The 22,517-nt window shown below is 41.4% G+C and overlaps 3 protein-coding genes across 5 annotated transcripts; 2 read left to right on the top strand and 1 right to left on the bottom strand.

The window, feature by feature from the left end:
* The first annotated feature begins 4,223 nt into the window (after positions 1 to 4,223).
* sync (syncoilin, intermediate filament protein) lies at positions 4,224 to 8,258 on the top strand. The gene is given in 9 exon segments (XM_034125072.1): positions 4,224 to 4,359; positions 5,390 to 5,867; positions 5,869 to 5,910; positions 5,912 to 6,360; positions 6,363 to 6,898; positions 6,988 to 7,199; positions 7,312 to 7,519; positions 7,674 to 7,798; positions 7,881 to 8,258. Coding segments are annotated over 8 exon segments (2,040 nt in total). The 5' UTR covers positions 4,224 to 4,359; positions 5,390 to 5,448; the 3' UTR covers positions 7,930 to 8,258.
* Positions 8,259 to 8,380: 122 nt separating this feature from the next.
* rbbp4 (retinoblastoma binding protein 4) lies at positions 8,381 to 13,577 on the bottom strand. Its single transcript, XM_034125073.1, is given in 14 exon segments — positions 8,381 to 9,218; positions 10,157 to 10,267; positions 10,378 to 10,435; positions 10,603 to 10,679; positions 10,894 to 10,971; positions 11,122 to 11,219; positions 11,222 to 11,247; positions 11,361 to 11,521; positions 11,625 to 11,740; positions 11,890 to 11,919; positions 11,922 to 12,062; positions 12,260 to 12,405; positions 12,491 to 12,641; positions 13,244 to 13,577. Coding segments are annotated over 14 exon segments (1,272 nt in total). The 5' UTR covers positions 13,260 to 13,577; the 3' UTR covers positions 8,381 to 9,155.
* Positions 13,578 to 14,694: 1,117 nt separating this feature from the next.
* tert (telomerase reverse transcriptase) lies at positions 14,695 to 22,473 on the top strand. Of its 3 annotated transcripts, XR_004555403.1 has the most exons (17): positions 14,695 to 14,985; positions 15,576 to 16,890; positions 16,964 to 17,153; positions 17,230 to 17,383; positions 17,490 to 17,657; positions 18,061 to 18,222; positions 18,309 to 18,410; positions 18,487 to 18,572; positions 18,750 to 18,866; positions 19,004 to 19,075; positions 19,244 to 19,432; positions 19,701 to 19,842; positions 20,188 to 20,249; positions 20,358 to 20,482; positions 20,572 to 20,709; positions 21,697 to 21,861; positions 21,993 to 22,473. XR_004555403.1 is itself a non-coding variant. In XM_034125241.1 (16 exons), exons 1-16 carry the CDS (start codon positions 14,746 to 14,748, stop codon positions 21,798 to 21,800), a joined length of 3,351 nt encoding a protein of 1,116 aa, XP_033981132.1. In that variant the 5' UTR covers positions 14,695 to 14,745; the 3' UTR covers positions 21,801 to 22,473. The 3 variants fall into 3 exon arrangements, 2 of the variants coding, with proteins under 2 accessions (XP_033981132.1, XP_033981131.1); XM_034125241.1 differs by having other exon boundaries at positions 19,701 to 19,827; positions 21,697 to 22,473; XM_034125240.1 differs by having other exon boundaries at positions 21,697 to 22,473.
* Positions 22,474 to 22,517: the final 44 nt, after the last annotated feature.

Genomic DNA, 22,517 nt, shown 5'->3' with positions numbered 1-22,517 from the left:
TGTCGAATCTTTATTAAAATAACAGGTTTGGCACATGCACAACATCTAATTAGGATAGCTGAAAACAGAAACCATTTCTGAAAACAACAGAAAACATATTTGTGCAGTCCCACTCCAAGGCTTTTGGGAGTGCGTAAGGACCTATTTCTTTACTTTTGAAAAGTCAGAAAACTTCAAATGATATTTTGGGAAGCAATCTTAATACTTAATATTTAGTACCTCTATCAAACATACCCATACTGCAGACACCCATACTGCAGACACACACACACACACACACACACACACACAACACACACACACACACCACACACACACACACACACACCACACACACACACACACACATGTTTGGGATAAGAGCTAGCTTCAGGTGAAGGCTGTTCTCTTGGAGCCTTTATGATGGATGGTTTTGCTAAAAGCGGCACTAGCAACTGGGTGAGCCTCTACTGGAGAGAGATGAGTAAGACCAGTGGAATGCTACAATTTATACTGACTAGTGTGCTGGATAATATGTTGATGTACTTACTGGAACCAAGTAAGACCTACTTGGACTAATATTGAAACAAGACCATAAATCTACAGCCATGCTAGCAGCTCTGTGTGAGAGCGCACTGAAGCACACGGGTGCTTTGAGATACATGGTAACAAGTAAGTTTAAAAGATAACAATTAGAGCTAAAATCTCAAAAGTACAACTAGGGGTGATTGGAATTAGTTTCCAAGTTAGGATTGGACTTTTTAATGATGATGGCATAAAATAAGGAATTAAATAATCACCAAAGGGATTCCAATTCCTTCTGACGGGGCCGTGATTGTTTGTACAACATTTCATGGCAATCTATTTAATAGTTGTCGTGACAGCTCAAAACCAGGTATCCATCTCGTGGTGGCAATAACTGGAAAGTCAGGGGGTTTTCAAACTCGGAGGGTAAATTGTCTGGAAACCATTAATGTCTGTAAAATAAATTGTGCTAATCCACCTAGTATATTAAGATATTCCACAGGATATGTGAACACTTTAACCTGGTGGTTGCACCAAAGAATACGTCTGCTAGTCATGGATATCTAACCCAATTTCATGGTAATCAATCCGATAGTTGTCGAGATATTTTGCTTTAAAAAAGGCATTGTAAAGGTTGTGGAAATGGCAGAAGGAAAGATCAGAAGTTCAGCCAAGTATGTACTGTATGTTGACTAAAGCAAAACATTTCCTAAAAGGACTGAAAAATACATCTGGCTCTTGCGACACTGACTCTGCAGTCACCGAATCCTCCCACAAATACTTGTGTAAATCAGTGAACATAGGAGGATTATGTTCACACACACTCATACACAGATACAGCCTGTCCAACTCATAAACAAACACCCTTACACTGATGTAAAGCAAGTCTGTGGTTAAAGATTTACAGATCAACATTGAAAATCTCCTGATGATATAATTGTTATCGCTGTTCACTCTGAAGACGAAATCTGTCAACTATGACTGAACCATAATCTGAACCCACAGTATGATTCTTACTGACTGAGCATGTGACCTGTCAGCTCTTCTCTCTATATCAGCTGTTTTCATCTGCAGTGTCTCTTCATGGGAACTGGTTGTGACTGTGTAAAGATGATTTCACTGAACAATAAGAAATTGTCAAGGAATGCAAGACTAAAAAACATGCACTCTGATCCCCAACTCTGTGAAACTTCTCAAAAACGCTCAGAAGTACAGAAGTAGCCTAATATGAAAATAGTTGATGTGAGATTAAAGAAAATAATTGAAGCACTGTGGGAACAAACCGGAGCAGTTCTGTGTCTTTTTAAGGGTAAGCGTGTATGTCATCTTTAAAGAGAACATTCTTAATCCAGAACAGTGGAAAAACACACTAGAGAAGGACATGGGCCCCCTGCTTTATTATATTAAGTGATCCCTTAAGACCATGAAAAGCCAACTGGTACAAACACTGGGTGGCTGACGACAGTATGAAGATGGTGGCTGACAATTATGTAGCAGAAGCACTCTCTTTAAAGTAAACACACGATAAGGTCACTGTCATTAAAACACACTTAGCCACAGTGAGACAATGCTTTATGGTGCCCCACATGACAGAAGGCAGGGAACAACAACGTGAGAGAACCGAAGTAAGAGTTTGAAGGTTTATTAAACTTTCTTTTCAACATCACAAAAGAAGAAACGTGCCAAAATCACAAAAATTACACAAAATGGACACTTTTCAACACAAGGGTTACTTTCCCCAAACCTTTCTTGAAATATAGCATAGTTTGTTTTGATATTATGAATATTGTTATGAAGAGGTACTTAGTATTCCACCAGTCAAAATGATGTCGGAAAATAAAATAACACAGATGGTCAATGAACAGATTTTAGTAAATGATACAATAAATACTGTCCGGTTGTTCTTCAATTCTTAGCCATATATTCTGCCCTGCCATCCCTTTTATGGCAATTCAAATAAAAGAAACCTAAGAAATCATTCCTACAATATACCAAAGGGTTTGAAAAGTGAAAAAACATTGATGATTTCAACTGGAAGATATTAAAGGATGGAATAGAAGAGAAACAGGAGGAAGAGGAGGACACACTGACAGGATGTTCTGGTGAGTTTGGACAGAACTGCAGATTGGAGCAGACAGTAACACACAAATGTCCAGCATATGGTGTGTCTCAGTGGGACATTCAGACCTCAACCACAACGCCCCCTTAAATATGTGCTTTCCCCCTTGTCCTACTCTACAAACACACACTGGTGATCTACATCATCTACGAAGGAAAGCATAGAAAAGAGACTGAAAAGATTATTTTTATGGCAGGCAACGGAAAGTCGCTTTTTCGAGTCTATTGGCCGTGCATCAACACAACAGGTTTGAAGAGTGTGTTGCAACAGTTAATCCCTCGACATAATGTAATCTAAATTACTGTGTTTCTCCCAAGCCAAAACAAAGAGTCATAGTGGTCAACAAGAGTGATTTAGATAAACATTACATCTATTCTCGAGCACAAGGGATGTCATCTTGTCATGGAAACACTGAATCAGAATGTCAAAGGAAAGGCCGTCATTGTTTTATAGGGTGTTAACTGCAAATTAAAGTATATTTAGTAAGCCTTCGCTAAGACATTTGAGAAAAAAGCAAGACAGACAAAGTAACTTTGTATGCTGATGTCATTGTAACATGATAACAACTACACAATATGTTTGCTATAATATTGATTGCTGTTTTAAAAAATAGAAAAGCATAAAGAAAGACTGGGAACGCTTGAAAAGTTTCCTAAATAAACGACAGTATCTTTTTTCGAAGTTAAACAGTGAGGCCATCTAGTGGTGTCTGACTGCAACGTATATGTGGAGAAATATTCAGAAATAGTCTTTAATGAAAGGTATGATATAGGAAGTAAGGCAAAAACATATATGTATAATCAATAAAAGGGATGTCAAAGAATAATAAAATATTATTATTTAAGATAAAGTATGTTTTCAGAGCAAAAATGTACAGGTCGCAGTTTTTCCACTGATGTCTCTTTTTCAACATTCCACCTAGTCCATCATCTCCTCCTTTATCCCTGGAAAATGTTTCCCCTTACATCTGCCACATGTTTCCATGTCTTTGACAGGCCTGTCTCATCCTCGCTGCCCTCTCCCTCAGACTACAGAAGACCACCTGTGGTCCATTGTTGGGGTCAGAAGTTTAGGCTGAAACCAATCCTCCCTTAGGAAGTGGCCAGAAAAGTGAGGGGTGCTATTTAAAGTATTTTAAGACTCGATAATGAGGAGGCATGGAAGGACTGCTGGAGGCATATTGTCTTTCATCATAAACATACACACACATCATAAACAGCCTCCACACACACCCAACTTTCAACAGCCATAATAAATGCATCCAGCTGTAACTCCACCAGTCAATCTGGCAATCCAGCGTTAAAATGCTTTCAAATTTTCAGTCAATTATTCAATTTTAGGTTTAAATTCACCTTCAGTTTAATCTGAAATCCCTGTGATAGTGGGATAAATTATACAAAAAGAAACTTGTGACATATGGTTACCCGGGGTTCAGTAAGATTCTTAGAGGTCCATTTTGAGACAATCCTTCATGTCTCTCGGGTTGCCAGCCAGTGTTTATTAATAAACCTAAACAGAATTGAGGTAGTCATGGTCACACATAGCAGCACAGTGACTGAGAGCGAGGAGGCTGGGTCAACTGTCTTTACTCCCCCCCCTTTGCCAAATTCATGCACACACTGCTCCCGCTCACTCTTTGCCGCTCACTTTGCTGGGGTTTGAACCTGAACTCACTTCGGAAAATTCACGTCGAGGATAACGCCTAAAGGCTGAAGAAACGACAATATTCACTCAAAGTAAGTGAATTATGATTTCATGTTTACATATGATGTCTGATCAAATTTGAATGGAAACTCATGAAGAAAATCCAAAAGCGAACTACCATTCATGCCGCTTTTAAACTGTGAACTAATGTAGCTTTTATAAAATTAATACATGTATCCCATGAGGCTTGAAAGAAAGTTACTATTTATATGATGATTAGTGGAAATACGTGTTCTTAATGCTCAGCAAATATAGGCCAGTGCTGTTTTGGGTGCCGGAGGTCTAAAGGAATGTGACTTGTGCCCGTGCCTGTCCTGCAGCAAGACAGCTGATGACTTTCACAGGGCTTTAGTCAGCCTTGCATAGCACAACAACATCCATTCCAGTAGGTTTTAGTACTCAGCATTATTTTTTTATGTGACCTTGTTTAACACAAAGATGCGTCTTGAATTTTGGTTTAGAAGAGTTTTGGCGAAGAAACAGCTGCTATCGAATAAATCACACTTGTTTTCTATGCCCTTTCTACGTTACTAATAGGTACTTATGACAGTATTGGGTCAATTTGATCAATCTACCCTTTGAGAGTCTCTGTATAGTTTTTGGCAAACACCTCAAAGGGTGAAATTACAGCTTCATTAGTCACCAGGGAAACGCTCAAATGCCCATCCATCTGCGGTGTGACATGTTATGATAATATGCTTTCCAATGTAATCTGTGTTATGCCACTTGTTAGTTTTGTATGTGTTTATTTAAGTAGTCCTGCGGTGTTCATGTAGATGCATGAGCAGGCTTGTTTGAGGTGTGTTTCAGATCATTGCCAAGCATTCAGTCGGTCCCTGTGGGCATCTAGCCTTCCAGGACAGCTGCTAGTAGCTTACCATCTGCTAAAATGCCCCCTTGCACACCTCTACGTGTCATCAGCATGACTTACACAGCTGTCTGGCCAAAATATTAACGCAGGCTGAGTATTTCTGACTCGCAACATGACCGCCTTGACCTACAGCTACCATGTTTAATATGTATTAGCTAGGAATACTAACCTATTCATGTGCTTTTGTTAAGGGATGGGACAGTTGTAAAGGAGACTCTTTCACTGAAGTGGCTACAACAAGGCAAAACCAATGGAGGACGATAACATGTCATCACCTGGGGTCAGGCCTCTTTTCATTAAAGAAGAGGATGAAGATCCGAACATAACCCTCATGGAACAAAGAGAGTTCAACATGGCACAATCTGGACTCACCTTCGCAGGACCACAGCTGAATCAATCATCTTTAATCAAGCCATACTTGCAGGAGATGGATGGCTTATTGAAGAGCTGTGAGGAACTCACTGGTCTCTCTTTTGGCTCTCGATTCAATGAAACAACCCTGGCCGAAACATCTTATAGCCACAGCAGAGAGGAAGTCAAAGTAGAGAGCTACGGGGAAACAATAGTTTCTCCCCAAGCATATCTTTCCACAAGCTACATTGACACACACATGGACGGGTCTGGAACAGAAGACCAGCCAGCACAAGGCCAGTCGCAAATGTTGGGCACCACTTGACAGGTGTCAAGTGACCTCAGAAGATTCTCACCAAAACAATGCCTCTCACTTCAGCAGGAAATAAACTGAGTGAAACCATGGTGGCGTACGAGGGTCAGCTGTTGGGGATGTTGGCTATGTTGGAGAGCTGTATGGAAGAGTCTGGGATGGATTTTGAGCCCCAAGGCTGGGCTACAGAAGCAAGCCAAGAGTATGTACACATCAGTAAGAATCCTCATCGGGGTACAACACTGGTGCCCATTCAGCAAGAAAGCCCAATGAGGTTTGAAACCCAGCCGATGCAGTTAGAATCCTTGGTTGGTCAACACTTGGAGGAAGATAAACCTTCTAAGAGAAGCAGATATGAAGAAACAGTGGGTTCAGCAGCAAATGGAAACCAGAGTGGCCTCTCAATGGAAACCCTTGAATGGCAAGACGCGGAGGTTTCAGGGCCATCAATGCCATTTGAGAGTAAAGAAAATGCTCCCATGTACTGTGAGGCGATGAAACTACTAATAAAGCCACATCCGACACATCAGACATAACTGGGATTGAAGTAGACAACACGGAAGTGCCTGCTGAAGAGAGACAGGAGGATCTGGAAACTGGCATGAATGAACTTAGCGCAATAGGGTGTCAGATGGAGGAGTGTATAGATGAGGTTCAGCAGTTACAGAAGAGGAGAAAGGAGTTACTGATGGAGGTGCTGGAGTTGAGAGGGAATAAAGACACTGAGGAGGCGAAGGTGATCCATGAAGAGGAAACAGAAGAACAAATTGAAAGCAAGGTGGCAGAGCTGATTATGGCACTGAAGAGGGAGGAAGAAGGGAGAAGAGAGGAGAGGAAGAAAGCGATTCAGAGCCTCAGGGACGAGAGAGCAGAGGAGGAGCGGAGGCTGTGGAAGGTTAACCTGGAGAGGCAGGGGCTGCATGACGAGCTCAGAAAGCTGAAGAGGAGGTTGTTCTCCATGGTTAGGGACTGCGCTCACAACCAGGCCGCACTGAACACACAGCACCGTGAGGTGGAGCTAATAAAGAGAGAGGAGGTAAGAAATTCCTCAGGAAAAGTCCTAATATGTGCAACACATCTCAGACGAAGCCTTGAAGTAAAAATATTTGTATTCCCATCTTTCAGGAGAGGCTGCAGTCGCTTGTGCTCCAGCTGACTGAAGGGTGCTCCCAGCTGAGGGCAGCGCAGAATCAACGGCTCTTAGAGCTGAAGGGGCTTCATGCCCAGAGCTCAAGTCAGACCTCCAACACCCAGGATGAGCTGAACCGGAGCAAGAGGCACTCCTGTGGAGACATCCAGCAGTATCTGCAGGCTGGACTAAAAGCACTGGAGGACAGGTGCCGTCTCCGTTTAGTACTGGTCATGATAGTTACTTTACTTTTAATAACACTTTAAACGCAGATGTTTCGTGTCTGATCTCTTTTATCTGTACATGGTTGTCTCGGCCAGGTATGAACCCATTCTGCTCACGATGCTGAAGAGAAGGGAGACAACAGTGGAAGCCCTGGTGAAAGCCAGAGAGCAGGCCCAAGAGATGAGGGCCCAGCTCAGACCCCTAAAGGAGGAGATCCAAAAGCTGAGTCTCCAGAGGGCTTGCTTAGAGGAGAAACTCAAACTGATTTGCATACATAGGAGAGAGGATATGGGGCAGTACAAGGTAAGCAAGATGGTAAATGGGTGTAAAATGTGCAAGAGAGAGAGAGGGTAATAATCTAAATGGGGGTTTCTTAGGTAGAAGACAAACCCTGTGCATTACTTAAGGCAGAGTCATCTGACAAACAAAGCAATACGCCGCTGTGCTATTTTTACAGGAGACAGTGTACTTCCTGGAGGAAAGCAGCCGAGAGCTGAAGACAGAGTTAAAGATTCAGAAGAGAAAAACCAAAGAGACGGAAGAGCTGAGAGACAGACTTACCAAACAACTACTCCTTTACAGGTACGATTTGGTATTCAGTATCAATTATTTAAATAAAAAAAACATTTGAAACGGCTCTAATTGAAAAACATTTTTCTTACAGGGCAGCCATTGAGGACGTTAACAAGTGTGAAGACAAGGAGAAAACATGATTTTATAACAAACTGTTAGTTTTTCTTTTAGCAACATAGTGAACTTCAAGATTCAATTAATGCACTTTACACACATTGAATGCAGTAGGTTTTAGAACAGTCTGTGAAGATTAACTGCTGCAGCTTGTAGAACGTTTTTTTATGAATAAAGCTTTTGTGTTGGTTGTAATCCAAGTGCGACTGACGATTAATGTCTGCGAGATGAGGGGATCATGTACTTATAAGGGCAACCTGGATGGAGATCTAAACAATGGGACAAAGAGTAATGGAGTGAGAGTACGTACGGCAGACAGGAAAGCACCAACACATCACACACAACCAACACATAAAGTTTCATGAGGTGTAACTCAGGATTGTTTACTAAATACTTCCAAGCTTAGCAGGGCGCTGATCCTATAAATGAAATATGCAAGTAACACATTCATACTGAGAGATGTCGACGAAGCGCACCCAATGACCAACACATTTTATTAAGAATGCAATCACTGTACAATACAAAATATTGAACATTAAAAAAGTTCAAGCACTAATCTATAGCACGACATTTAAGTGATTAATATATGACTAGGGTGAGGGGAGGTGGGAGGACAAATGAACACTTCAAAACACAAATGTTATTTTCTAAAATAGTAATTTCATCGAGAAGCAGCTGGTGTGAAAATCCAGAACAAGTAGGTGATGACCAAACTGAAGCAGGGAAAATATTAAACATTTTTAGGCTGGCCTCTTTAGAAGTAACAGTAATTAGGATGTTCATCTTGTCAAAAAGCTGGATACATTTAACTTTCCTGCAATATGTCCGAGGGACTTTTTTTGACAACAGGTTGTTGTGAATTGACCACTTGTTGTAGGCTTACAGTATGATCACCATCTTAGGTTCTTGAAACGCATTTAATTTATAATCGAAAAAGCATTCGCTTCATTTCAGTACACAAGGGAGAGCCAATTTCATTACAAAAATATATATTTTATAGGCAATGCGAAAAACCCGAGTGAGATCCATCGGGCAATAAGTTACTCAGTTTAAGGAGAGTTCTTCACTATAAGTATTCGAAAAAGGTGTTACAGGATTATTATCTTACTTGTATTTACAGGGATTTACAGCATACACTTTCCCTAAGTATAATAGAGAAAGGAAGGAGGGATAAGTAGCTGCATGGAAGTACAGAGGTGGCTGTTGGCAGTTTGTGATACGGTTGTAGTTTAAGACACACAGCAGAGAGAAGTTACACTGTGGCCTCGGGGTCTGTCGAACCCTCCGGATCTTCATCATTGTAGATGTTCTCAGCCTAAAATGGAGAATCAGTGTGTTAGTCAGTTAGCCACGGGTCCTTAAGATGTATTAACGTCATCTTTTTGATTCCACAACAAAGAGCAATAGATCAACTTTGAAGCTTCAAAGAGCCACATTTAAAAAAGAAAGGAGTAGGAATACTAGGGCTGTGCGATTATGGCAAAAATCATAATCACGATTATTTTTGGTCAATAATTGATATCACGATTATTAAAAACGATTATCCATTTACTTTGAAAACATCAATTTATTGGAAAAAAAAATGTGAACAGTATGTTTTTAACAGTTGATTACCCTGAACTTTAAGCATAATTCAACTGAAAAACCAATAAAAACAATTAAAATAAAAAAAAACAATTACATTTTTTTTAAATAAAAATAATAATTGTTTTATTTCGATTACGTTTTTTTCGTAATTGTTGCAAGCCAAAATCGTAATCGAGATTAAAATACGATTAACTGCACAGCCCTGCTGGAATACTGCTCAGCTTTAGCTTTTCTGACTATTATCACAGTTCAGTGTTACAGAAAAGACAGAAGTGAAAGAAGGGCAAGACAATTAGGTTAGTAAACGTACCATTCCTCTCTTCGGCTTCCTCACTTTTCCCTGACTGAATCATTCCAAATGATAAATCAAGAATCGATCTTGACTGAGATTTTCTCTTTGCAGTTAGTAGTGAAAATGTCAGGAACTTCGTATCACACCACATTTCCCTGAAAATTCTTTGAAGCCTGCTCTGATTCACGTTTTAGTTTTGGTATGAGAGATGGAAACCGGAGAGCAGAGTTGCCTGCTGTTTGTGACCAAAACATGTGGCTGCAGAATGTATTATGTTCCACATGTTCTTACAATATAAAACAAAGGAGTAGTCATGTTATCTGCCTGTCCCTACAAAGATGCAATTCAATAAAAATGAGTGTCAGCTGTCTTACCATTTGCCAGACTTGCATAATGTTGTCTTCAGAGACCGAGCAGATGACCCAGGGCTCGTTGGGGTTCCAGGAGAAGTCAGAGATCTTGGCTGTGTGGCCTCCATGGATAAACTAGAAGATAGAAGAAAAAGCCCCCATGTTTATTACCATTATACAAGCTGATGTGAACAATAATAGATCATCTCAACTTCTACAGTTCAACAGGCTTCAATGAGACTCACCAGTAGCTCGGGTGGGCCATCCTCTGCATCTTCTGGTGACTGCTCCTCTCCGATTTTACTACAAAAAACAATGCAAAACAAAAGAGATGAACTATTTCCAACGTCTGTTCAAGTATGACAAACCCCCCCCACATGAAGGAGATCATCTCTGGTTAGCGCAAAGGAGCCTGAATGCAACACAGCTGAATTGTGTGGACATCAGGGGAAAGATGGTAAGTTGTTTACCTGAGGTCCCAGACGTTGAGACGGCGGTCTGTTCCACTGGATGCCAGGATGGTCTCATTATGAGGTGACCACTGAACCTGGAATAGCAAATCACACATATTAGGTGTTGATACTTCGGATTTATGATAACTTTTTGGCATATATAACAGAAAGTCTTCCATGAAACAGGAAAGCATGTTTTCTGATAACTAGAACTTATAATTGCACAATTGTTACATTTTCATTTAACTGACCGTACAGATTTGCACACACTTCATTTCAATAAAGTGTCATGATTGATAAATATCCTACCTGGAAGATCTCATCTTTGTGCGACTCAAAGGAATGCAACTTCAGTTTTAAGTTTCTCAAGTCCCAAAGAGCCACAGTCTGTGAGCAAGAGAGAGAAAGAGAGAGAGATTTCACACACTGTAGTTGCAAAGTCAATGAGTTAAATGCATGTGATTTCATGGAGTTAAACCACATGCTGTAAATCAATCTAAATAGCAACAATTAAGATGGAGTGGAATATTACATTACCTTGTCTGCAGAGCCGGAGGCCAGAATGAACTCGCTGTAAGGGTTGAATGACAAACAGTTGACCTCTGCTGTGTGGGCGTCGACGGCATGGCTGGGTTGGAGGTGTTGTTTGAACGAGTGTCCCAACTGAGGTGAAACAAGACAAATTCAACAACTGTGGAGATGCAATATCAAATATTTTTTCTGCTGAATTTTCCTCCTTGCTCCCGTCAGATTTGACTTGTTATCAGGCTTCTTACATCATGAGCTTTTGGTCATCGGCTACAGATCCGAAGAGTGACTCGTGCAGCAAGTGCCATGAGACGTCCTCCACCACAGCAGTGTGACCAGTGAAGATGGTCTTTGCCTCTACGATCTTCCCCTCTTTCGGCACAGCACTTATGTCCCACAGACAAATTGTCTAAAACACAAACAGATAAAAACACATTTGGTGACCTAATAAAACGACTAAGTTATGGGAAGCTTCTTGATGCAATAGCAATAAAACCTGAATGTTCTCTTACATGGTCATCTGAAGCACTAAGGAGAGAGCCAGACAGATTTGGATTCCAGGAAAGACCATAGCCTTCTTTCTGATGGCCTCTGAGACGAAGATCAGGGTGACACTCTCCAGAAGCATCTGCTGACAATTGCATTTATAAATAGTTTGTGTAAAGAGCAGATAGTGTAAAGAGGCAGTACAATTAAAACACTTTTCCATAAGTCACTTTAATTTCAAAACAAAATGTCACCTTTAGCAGTGTTATGTGCTGTGTGTGAGCTACATACCTGGTTTGGAAGGGTGTTTGGTGTAGTCAACACCAGCACTTCAGAGGTGGGGGTCTTGGTGGCGATGATGCATGGGTTCTGGGGCATATAGCGGGCACGGTTAACCTCTCCTTCATGGTTGATCTTGATTTCTATCTCGATCTTGCCACTCACTGAGCCAAAGCCTCCAAACTCTGAGGGGAAACAAAGAAAAAGTGTTTTAAACAAAAAAGAAGCTACAATTCACCCAAGAACACCTGAATGGTTTCTCCAGTGGTCCCTTGAACCAAAGAAAACTATGTTATATGCAACAAACACATTCATTTGTCACTTTTAACAAATGGACTACTGTAACTGCCTGTCATTGACACTTACTTAGCCGGTAACCCACCTCCTTTTTCACTGTCATAATGTGATGCTTCAAACTGGGCGTCATCATTGGGTAGCTGAACGCTGGCAATGACTAGGTGATTTTGCTCATCTGATGTATGAGTGCCCAACACCAGACGGTGCACACTGTAGTCCTTCCCCTCCGGCCTGGAACAAGGAGAACAATTCTTGATTATTATTGTCATACACAACAGTTGAGTGCATGTTGGCATGTGTGTGTAAAAGCATGTACCTGGAAACATCAGGCAGCCACTGGGCAGTTAGGCTTGGCCACTCTAAAGCATGGGTCATAACCAGGTCATACAGAAAGGGGGTGTTTTTCTTCCAGATCTTGTACTCCTCATTTATCACCCTCTCCTCAACCGCATCATCAAATGCTCCTACTGAGAGTGATTACAAAAATATGTTAGTGCATTTTGAAATAGTTGGAAAACAACCATTAAAACAACCCTTGAAAGATGAATGTATAGCTTCCATTGACTGTTTATGAAGGTTTAACATCATGGAAACCGCCAGTGTATCTCAGAAAGTCAAGGCACAAATGAAAGGTTATACTATGGAACTTAATTAACAGCTGTATACGCTTGCATTTGCAGACGATACAAAAAAAATCATGGCCTGACTAGTGTTCAGAACGTAGCAGTACGGGATCATGTTTTCACAAACACATCAGTTAGCTTACCATGCTATCATGATTATGTTCTTGCTAGGGTTCACCTACACGTTACTTTTTACGTTAACTGTGTCGAGCTACGGCCTCCATGGCAAATATGATGTATGGTACGCCAAGCGGTGTGAAAACAACAACTGTAAACTAAAACGTACATTGTTACAGCATACAAAAAGCAAATGCACCCGGCTTTTGTTATTACCGCTTATGGCTTCTGCGCTACAGCAGCTAGCTGCTACCAAAGCTAACCAGGTAGCTAATGCTAGCTAAAACATGTCAGATAACAACAAAAAACAATAAAATATATCAACTTACCTTCCTTGTCCGCCATTGCAGGTTTCTTAACCAGCTGATAGTCCACAGAAACCTACGGATAATTGAGATGTTGAGCCAAAAATCCTTGCCTTAGGTCCTCCTTTTTGTGTGCCAGCAGAGCCCCGGTGCTGTTAAAAGCACAGAGTGAACAACACTAAGCTAACAGCTAGCTAACAGCCGATTGTGAGAGACGTGGGTGCATTCGCGCGCTCTCTCCAAGCGGGAGGGCAGTCATTCAGCGAATCAGAGCACTAAAGCTGAGCTCGTGCGGGCCATAGACTGTATAAATAAAGGCTGCGGACCAACAGAGGGCAGCAGAAGGGAGCCGTGCTGACCACATCACCCAGTGGGACGAAGGAATGTCAATCTCTCATGGGCGTCACTTTGTTAGAAAAGTGGTGGGGACAATTTCTCCATATTTAACATCAGCATAGCAGAAGACAGAAGATGTCCCTCCCCTGGGTGTTGAACCTCGAGCACCTGCATGAACAAAAATGCATAGACCTCTAGACCACCAATGTGTTTTAAAAACAATGAACGCCCAAATATAGGTCTTGCTGTGATTTTGAGTGAATATGTACCTTTATGCACTCAACGAGCACACAGTTATGGAGGACAGAACATGACATAAGTAACAAATAAATACAAAATAAATACAGGAATAAATAAACACTAAATAATAATATATAAGTTGAGAACAAAACAGAACACTCATATCTTTAATGTATTTCTACATTTATTTTGACTAACTCATATATTTAGTCATTTCTGTGTCTGTGCGTGTTTCACACAATGTTGTTCTGCTTAGCCTTGTATTCTGTGGATACGACAACATTTATAAGAATTGTACTTTCAATTGCTCTGAAAGTTGTGCACCTGTCTAACAATATTTTTGAGTTGCTATAATATTTTACTGTTCTGACCACTCCCACTTGTGTGCCCTTGCCAGCCTAAATGAGACACACCCCACCTCCGAGGGACAACAAATAGGTGATTTAATCCAATCCTGCTTGCTCAAACTGCTTTATATTTAAGTGGTTAAAGCAGGCAGTTTAATCCAGATCTCTGTGAGACCCCAGTTTGGAAGAACATTTAGGCTTGTAGTTGTAGTAGGTATAATACAATAAAACGACTCTTATTTTTTGACTCGAAGGCCTAACATTGCCACGTCAGACCAAAATGTTTAGAGTATAAGACATTTAAACCATTTTAGATTAATATTTCTATAATATTTTCGCCTAATACTCCTTTTTATTTTTTTTCCTCGCACGCTGAACTGTCACATTTCATGAAAAAAAAGACAACATGCCTTTTCTTGTTGGCTATTGGTCAACTGTGAGTTCGGACTTTGTAGTTTGGGGCTTTCTGATTGGACGCTTACAGTAAACTGAACTCTCATTGGCTGAGGGTGACGCGGGACCTTCAACGGCATAATAAAGCTCAACCTCGAAGTGCTAATGCTAACCGCTGTTGAATTTCACCCATATTTCACCATGTCCTGAATGATAACCACATCAACCATCGGTATGTCTACGACTGATATGTCTCCTACGCTGGACATTCTCCGGTTTCTGTATCCTCACACACAGACACTGGAGGAGTTTGCGAACAGCATCGTGTTCAGAGAAGGAAAGAAAGCAGTGCTGATTGAACAGTCTGACACAAACCGCTTCAAGTCCTTCGTCCAGGGTGTTATTGTGTGCTTTGACAAGGAACTACAGCAAGTGCCAAGCTTCAACCAGGTAACTTTAATTAAAAATTACCTGGCATTTCAGTTTCCGAGAGTTGACATGTAGTTAACAAAACTTGACTTCTGTAAAACCATGTAACAGTTGTTGCTAACGCTAGCTGTCGGGCTAACTGTCATAACGGTTTTAATGTTATGTTATTCCATGGCAGTGCAGACAAGAAGCTAATATCAGAGGTGGAAGAAGTACTCAGATCTGGTACTTAAAAGTATGAGTACCAGAGTGTAGGAATACTCTGTTACAAGTTAAAGTCCCGCAATCAAAATATTACCAAAAGTACAACAATATATCATTTTATTGTGGACTTTTATAATAACATAAATAGGGATTATGAGGAGAAATGTATGGTTCAGTAGCTGTTTGGTCGATTATCTCACTTGTGTTGCATGCCAAATTTAGATTAAGACATAAATATTGAGTTATAATTCCCTATTTTAAAGATGCTCAGACCAATAAGCCGTCAGGTCTACAAGAGACTGGATTTTATATGTTTTTTTTATTTAAAAGGGAAGGAACATTTATTGCTATAACTGAATGAGAAACACTTCTGATGAACCCTGTTATGTTATTTATGCTTCCCACAGATCTGCACTCTACATGAACTGCTGGCCGTCGTTCTTAACAGTCTGAAAAGAAAAAGAAAAAATAACATATTGGCATATGGCTACAATCTTCAGGCGCTGGCTCAGGAGAAGCGGGATGCAGACCCCTTTAAATTCCAAGGAGAATTAACTCAAAGTGCTGCCTTTATTCATGGAAGTGACATGTGGAAGAGAGTCGCACTACGCCTTGGCACAGACCTCACACGGTACCTGCTGGAGAGCTGCTCTGTGTTTGTGGAAGTCCCTCCATCATGTGTATTCCAGTTGTGCGGCGCTCCAATCTATGACAGGGTGTCCATGTCTAATGCTACCAACCGGTTTCTTCTTAAGCCTGGGTCTCAGAAGAATAGCGATGCTCAGTCTGGAAGGAATCGAAGGGCAGTGACTTACAAAAAGAGACGGGGTGTTGAAAAGCCTACTTGCAGCAAAACGATGAACCGAAGGAATGAAAGTGTGATGAAGGGGAAAAGAAAGCGAGAAACTGATCAGAAGGAGGAGGAAGAGTCTCTGACACGTTCAGGAAAGAGGATACGAGTAGCAAAGCAAGAGCCCACAAAGGAAATTCAACAGGTTTGTATTGAACCGGTGGAGGAAGAGCAGCCCATATCTGTGGTAACAACACTATCAGTAAACCCTTTGGAAAATGGCCCTACAGGTTCCAAACAGACTGTTGAATTGCAGACAAGCACAATGCCCATGGAGGGAGGACCCAGTTGGAGAACGGGGAGTTTTCCCCCTCTGCCTCCCTCGCAATGTTTTATCCGCACACTGGGATTTCTGTATGGCGGAAGGGGTATGCGTGGCTTCATTCTCAACAGGAAGAAAAAGAGTGCTAATGAATGCAGAAGGCTGCAAGGGCAAGATTTGGTACGAACTATCTTCTTTGAGGGACTGCCGTACTTAAACGGGATAGAGAGGAAGCCAAAGCAAGTCCCTCTGCGCTTCTCTAACATGGTCTCCCTGCTCAGTCAGCTGTTGCGTCAACACAGGAGATGTCCTTACAGCAGAATACTGCAGAGGGTGTGTCCAGTGGTGGCGGAGAGAGACGCAGGACAAGGGGAGTTAAGCTCCCTCTTGCCTCAACACTGTGCACCTCACCGGGTCAACCTGTTTGTCAGGGAATGCCTCTCCACTGTGATCCCTCAGGAGCTGTGGGGCTCCGACCACAACCGACTACATTTCTTCTTGAGGGTGAGGGGCTTCTTGCGCAGTGGCAAGTTTGAGAAGCTCTCACTCTCTGAACTGATGTGGAAGATGAAGGTGAATGACTGTGATTGGTTGAAGATCAGTAAAACAGGTAAGCTTATCGTAGGTTCAAATTGTTCTTCTTTACATTTTGGCCGTTGTAACTACATCACTCTTATCCGCAGGCAGGTGCCCTCCCAGTGAGCTCTTATATCGGACACAGATCCTGGGTCAGTTCCTGGCTTGGCTTCTGGACGGCTATGTTGTGGGCCTTGTTCGAGCTTGCTTCTATGTCACGGAAAGCGCGGGCCAGAAGAACGCCCTCAGGTTCTACAGATCGGAAGTTTGGGCAAAACTGCAGGACTTAGCCTTCAGGTACACACACACCTGCAAAGGTTTTTACTCATGTAATCACTGGACACACAAGCTCACAACCATTTTTGTGATTTAGGGTTCACCTCTCCAAAGGTCAGATGGAGGAGATGACTCCGGCTCAGGTGGCATCTCTCCCCAAAGCCACCGTCACATCTCGCCTTCGCTTCATTCCAAAAACTGATAGCATGAGGCCTATCACACGAGTCATTGGAGCAGATGCCAAAACAAGGGTACATCTTGATAATGACATTCAAGTTCTCTCTTAAAAGTCCATAAGCTGTGTGTTATTACAAGTTGGGATCATTTGCATTTAGGGCATTTCTCTTTCCCCTGCAGCTCTACAGGGGGCAGGTCCGAGACCTGCTGGACATGCTGGGGGCCTGTGTACGCGCCTCTCCGTCCCTACTGGGATCCACAGTGATGGGGATGACAGACATCCACAGGGTGTTACGCTCTCTAGCTCCAGCCCTGAAGAAGGAGCCACAAACCCTCAACTTTGTGAAGGTTGGTTTTGGTCTGCCAGTTTGTTTATTGTACTGGCAGAAGCTGACAACATATTAGTCATGTCTTTTATGTATATTTATCATATACAGTTTATAAAATGTATACATTTTGTGATTACTCCAGCATTGTAATATTATTAAGCACACCTACAACTGTGAAACAAATACAAAAGTATTTTGTTAAAGGCAAAATTAGCAAGATTAGTTTGATTTTAAACTAACATGTTATAATGTTAATCAATTTGTCCTATTGCTTGAATACTGTGTGAGTCCAGCCATCTTCCATAAAATCAGGGCTTGTAAATCAGACCCCACTTTATTTGTTTGATGTTTTTACAAAAAGCATCCAACAAACCTATTCATTGTGCCTTTAAATGCTATTTTTCTTCATCCCTGCATTTTAGGTGGATGTGAGTGGAGCCTATGAGAGTCTGCCCCATGACAAACTGAGTGAAGTGATTGGTCAGGCGCTGTCCCCTGTGCAGGACAAATTCTTCACCGTCCGCCGCTATGCCAAGATCTGGGCAGATGGCCACGAGGGCCTGAAAAAGTCCTTTGTTAGACAGGTACGTCATACACACATACACACATATTGTACACAGTATTCTTGTGTGTGCAACCGTTGAACTGTTTCTCATGTTTGTTAATACAGGCAGATTTACTGGAGGATAGCATGGGATCCACCAACATGAAAGGGTTTGTGACGTCACTTCAGAAAAAAGGAAAAGTCCATCACGCCATACTGGTAGAGCAGGTGAGACATCCTGAGATATTTCTCTAGATCAGGACGTTTGTCACTTCTTTTTTAATCTTTTCTTTTTTTCTTTTAGCATTTCTGCTATGATCTTCACGGCAGAGACGCGTTGCAGTTCTTCACCCAAATGCTAACGGGTAGTGTTGTTAAGTTTGGAAAGAAGTAAGCATCAAGATTAAATAGACCAATGCGGAAGCTGCATGTCACATCTTATTTGTGAATGTGATGCCATGCAAAGAACCCAGGATGTGTTTGAGTTTATATCAAATGAATACTCTCATTGACATTTATTTTGCCTCGTTTCAAATACAATCTGCTTGTTGTCCCCCTGTGTTTCAGAACATACCGTCAGTGCCGAGGGATTCCTCAGGGCTCCGTCGTATCCAGCCTGCTGTGCTGTCTCTGCTACAGTCACATGGAGAATGTCCTGTTTGAAGGCATTACTGAAAAGAAAGGGTACAGCAGACGGTTATATATTTATGTCAACGTCTGTAGATGTAATAACACATCTGTAGCAACAGAGGGCAGTATTTCGGTATTGTTACTTTTGTAGTATTTACTGTATGTGTTATCTTCCTCTCTGTGTCCTGCAGATGTTTGATGAGGCTTGTCGATGACTTCCTTCTGATCACCCCAGACTTAAACAGAGCACAACACTTTCTCAAGTATGTTGGTTATACTAGTTTTCTTTACACGCATCACTGTTGATATTTCAGAAGGGCTTTTACCCAACATTATATCTTTTTCTCACAAGTATTTTGTTTCTCTTTTGCTCCCTTTTATTTTGATAAGAGGTTGAAAGGTTGATAATGACACTTGTTCATTGTGTGTAGTATCTTGCTGGCCGGAGTACCGCAGTACGGTCTGGTGGTCAACCCGAAAAAGGTGGGGGTTAACTTTCAGGTGCCGGGGAGCATGGGCTCATGTCCCGGCATTCGAGTGCTGCCCCCTCGCTGCCTCTTCCCCTGGTGTGGACTGTTGCTGGACACACACTCACTGGACGTCTACAAAGACTACTCGAGGTGAAGCATCTCGTCAGAATAATTATACTTCAGATGTAATGCCTCAAGTGTGCTTGTTGTTGTGAGGCTTTTTTCCTAATTCTTGTAAGCTTAGTGAAACCATTTTCTCATGTACCTTGAACGTACTCATACATATTATGACTGTTCCCAGTCTTGCATAGAACACAATACAAATGTTAAAGTGCAATAATTGTTCATGGCAAGGCTGTAGTCTTTGCAGTATGTCCTTTTCAATGTTTTTTTTTTTCTTTCTTTCCATCTCCCACAGCTATGCAGGCCTGTCTTTGCGCTACAGCCTCACGTTGGGCTCCTTCCACTCAGCTGGAGAGCAAATGAGGAGGAAACTGATGGCTGTCCTCAGACTCGGGAGCCATGCCTTGTTCCTGGACCTGAAGGTCAGAAAAATAATGGTGCCAGCTTTGATGAAAATGACTTTTATTCGAAAGTTCTCTACAAAGGAGTTACACCCCTCAAAAAGGCTGTTGACACTACTGTCTGTAAATTACGCTGCAAGACAAACTGAGATCTGCTGCATCACAGTTAAGGGGCTTCGGAAGTAGAAACCAAAGGAAACAGAAAGTATAACAAATTGCCTTATGTATCATGAAGAAATCTAAAAAAAAAAGATAATGCATTTTGATTTTCATAAAAGTTTTTGCACTTGACTGAGATGCATTAATAAAGTCCCACATATAGGTTTTGTTTTTCTATCAGTTTTATTATTGTTCCTGCAACTTTGCTTTTGTCCTTTTTAGAACAATTCTCTTGAGGCAGTCTACAAGAACATCTACAAGCAGGTGCTGCTTCATGCATGCAGGTAAAGTTCACTGAGAACTAACTGAACCGCCTTTTCCTCATGTACATTTTTCAAAAGTGTTGGTTTTCCCTTTTGCCTTTTTCTGATTTTGTTTGTTTTCCTCTTCAGGTTCCATGTGTGTGCCCAGAGTTTGCCCTTTGGCCAGACTGTTGCTAAGAACCCTTTGTACTTCCTGAGGATGATATTTGATATGGCCGAATACGGTAATCGGCTCATCAGGCTCAGCAACAAAGGCATTTCCCTTTATTAATCTGGAAAAATATCAGTATTATATTAAAAAAAAAAAAAAGAATATATTCACTTCTCTCTTTCCCTTTTCCAGGACTGATTTTAGGCAGTAAGGCCCAGACTGGCATGTTGCAGTACGAAGCAGTGGAGCTGCTGTTCTGTCTTTCGTTCTTGCTTGTACTGTCACAGCACCGTCCTCTCTACAGGGCTCTGTTCCCACACCTGCACAAATGTATGTACCCTTCGAAAACATCCACACATACACAACTATATCACACAGGAACTATCCTATGGCAGCACAAGATGGGAAGCTCCTCTGGGAGTAGAGGCTTTCTACCCAGTGTGTCTGCTTCAGTCTTTTCCTCCTCCACTGTGGTTGCTGTAAGGACAAACCTTCAACGACTATCTTTCTAAAGTGTTAGGCGGTTCTCAGATCTGGTACCGTTGAGGCTAATTCTATTTTGTATCACTCACTCACACCAACTAAAGCTATCAATATTTTGTGGCTAATGCAATGAGAAGCGCTACTTAATAAAAGCTTCACTGAGCATGTTGGTTTAGAGCAGGGGTGTCGAACTCAATTTCATCGCGGGCCACATTCGCATAAAGGTTGCACTCAAAGGGCCGGTTGTAACTATATATATATATAAAATAATGTATTATATTACATTATTGCCTCTGAATTGGATTATTATCGGATAGGATAATAACTTAGTAATTAACTACGTCTGAAAGCAGAAGTCCAGGGCAAATAATTGCAAGTCTCTTCAGTGGCATGTCACAAAACGAGATGCATTGTGGGACATGTAGTTTATGGGCAACCTGCTTCTGTAAAGTGGCATGTAACCGTATAATAAACATATTATATTCTTTGCAAGCTCTTGCGGGGCCACATAAAATGAAGTCGCGGGCCGGATTTGGCCTTGAGTTTGAGACCCCTGGTTTAGAGCAAGAAAGTTACTTACCTGCAGGAAAGTAGAGCCATTGGTCTCAATATGAACAATATGTAAACATCATCATGACAACTTGCCTATAAAGCCAATCTATTTTAATCTGGCTTTGTGAGAGATTAACCAAACCCAACAAATGTAGGTACAACACAATCCAACATGTACAGAAGTTGTTAATTGCTACCTTTTAACCCTATTCTACAGATGCTTGAATTTTACATTTCACCATTGACGAGCGAAAAAAGAAATGTCCTCTGCTTTCTTGACAGGGAAGCGCAGTCTAGAGAAGCGTCTGGGGGCTCTGAGGCTGGCCAGGGTCCGACAGGCCACTAACCCCAGGACCCCTGACGACTTCTTCGCCATCCAGTGCTAGACTACAAGCTAGCCCCGAATTTAGCTCCCAACAAATCCCTGAAACCAACAGCAGCTCAAAGGTATAGACAAACGTTCTAGAGAAGCTGGACTACATACTGATGCAGTGCGTTTTGTCTACCTTTCCTTTAAGTGCTTTGATGATGTGTCAACAAAGAGTTACAGATCTTTATATTTCTTGTCTCATTCTCAGGGTTGAAATTAGTGATTTATCTGAACTTCAGTGTGCCAAAATAAAAATGTAATTGATCCTTTTCACAAGGCTTTAGAGAGAGATAACACAGCAAAGTGATAAACATCCATCATAAACACACCCTATAAAACAGCTAACAAAGATACAGATGGATAGTTGAAAATCATCTAGCTACTTTACTAGACCCTGTCTCGTCCCACAGCTGTTTCTCTCTGTGGACTTTGATTTACACTTTGTGGTAGTTTCCCACAAGACAGACATGACGTCACTTGGGCGATCATTTCTATGTAAATAAGTTCAGAGAAATATTGTCGACACTCGCATACTGTGTGTATATATATATCTTATGTAATGACTTTTTGACATGGCTGTATGTTTTAATATGACGTGTTAAATTGTTTGTTATTTACATCATGTTCACTGCACAACCATGTACAAAGGAAAGACTTTCACTGTTAAATAAATCCAGTTATATGATCAAGGAAGCAAATGTGATTTGTCAGGTTAGGTCCTGATAAATGTTAA

This window comes from Trematomus bernacchii, unplaced genomic scaffold, assembly GCF_902827165.1.
Source record: "Trematomus bernacchii unplaced genomic scaffold, fTreBer1.1, whole genome shotgun sequence".
Classification (NCBI taxonomy): domain Eukaryota; kingdom Metazoa; phylum Chordata; class Actinopteri; order Perciformes; family Nototheniidae; genus Trematomus; species Trematomus bernacchii.
Note: the sequence above shows the minus strand (reverse complement) of the source record. Positions and strands in the feature narration are given on the sequence as shown.

Bases quoted from the DNA above. Each gene is read 5' to 3' on its own strand.
- tert (XM_034125240.1), top strand. From the start codon at position 14,746: ATGATAACCACATCAACCATCGGTATGTCTACGACTGATATGTCTCCT. The intron at 17,154-17,229 runs GTACACACACAC...TTTGTGATTTAG, and splicing joins CTGCAGGACTTAGCCTTCAG to GGTTCACCTCTCCAAAGGTC. The intron at 18,573-18,749 runs GTAAGCATCAAG...CCTGTGTTTCAG, and splicing joins GTTGTTAAGTTTGGAAAGAA to AACATACCGTCAGTGCCGAG.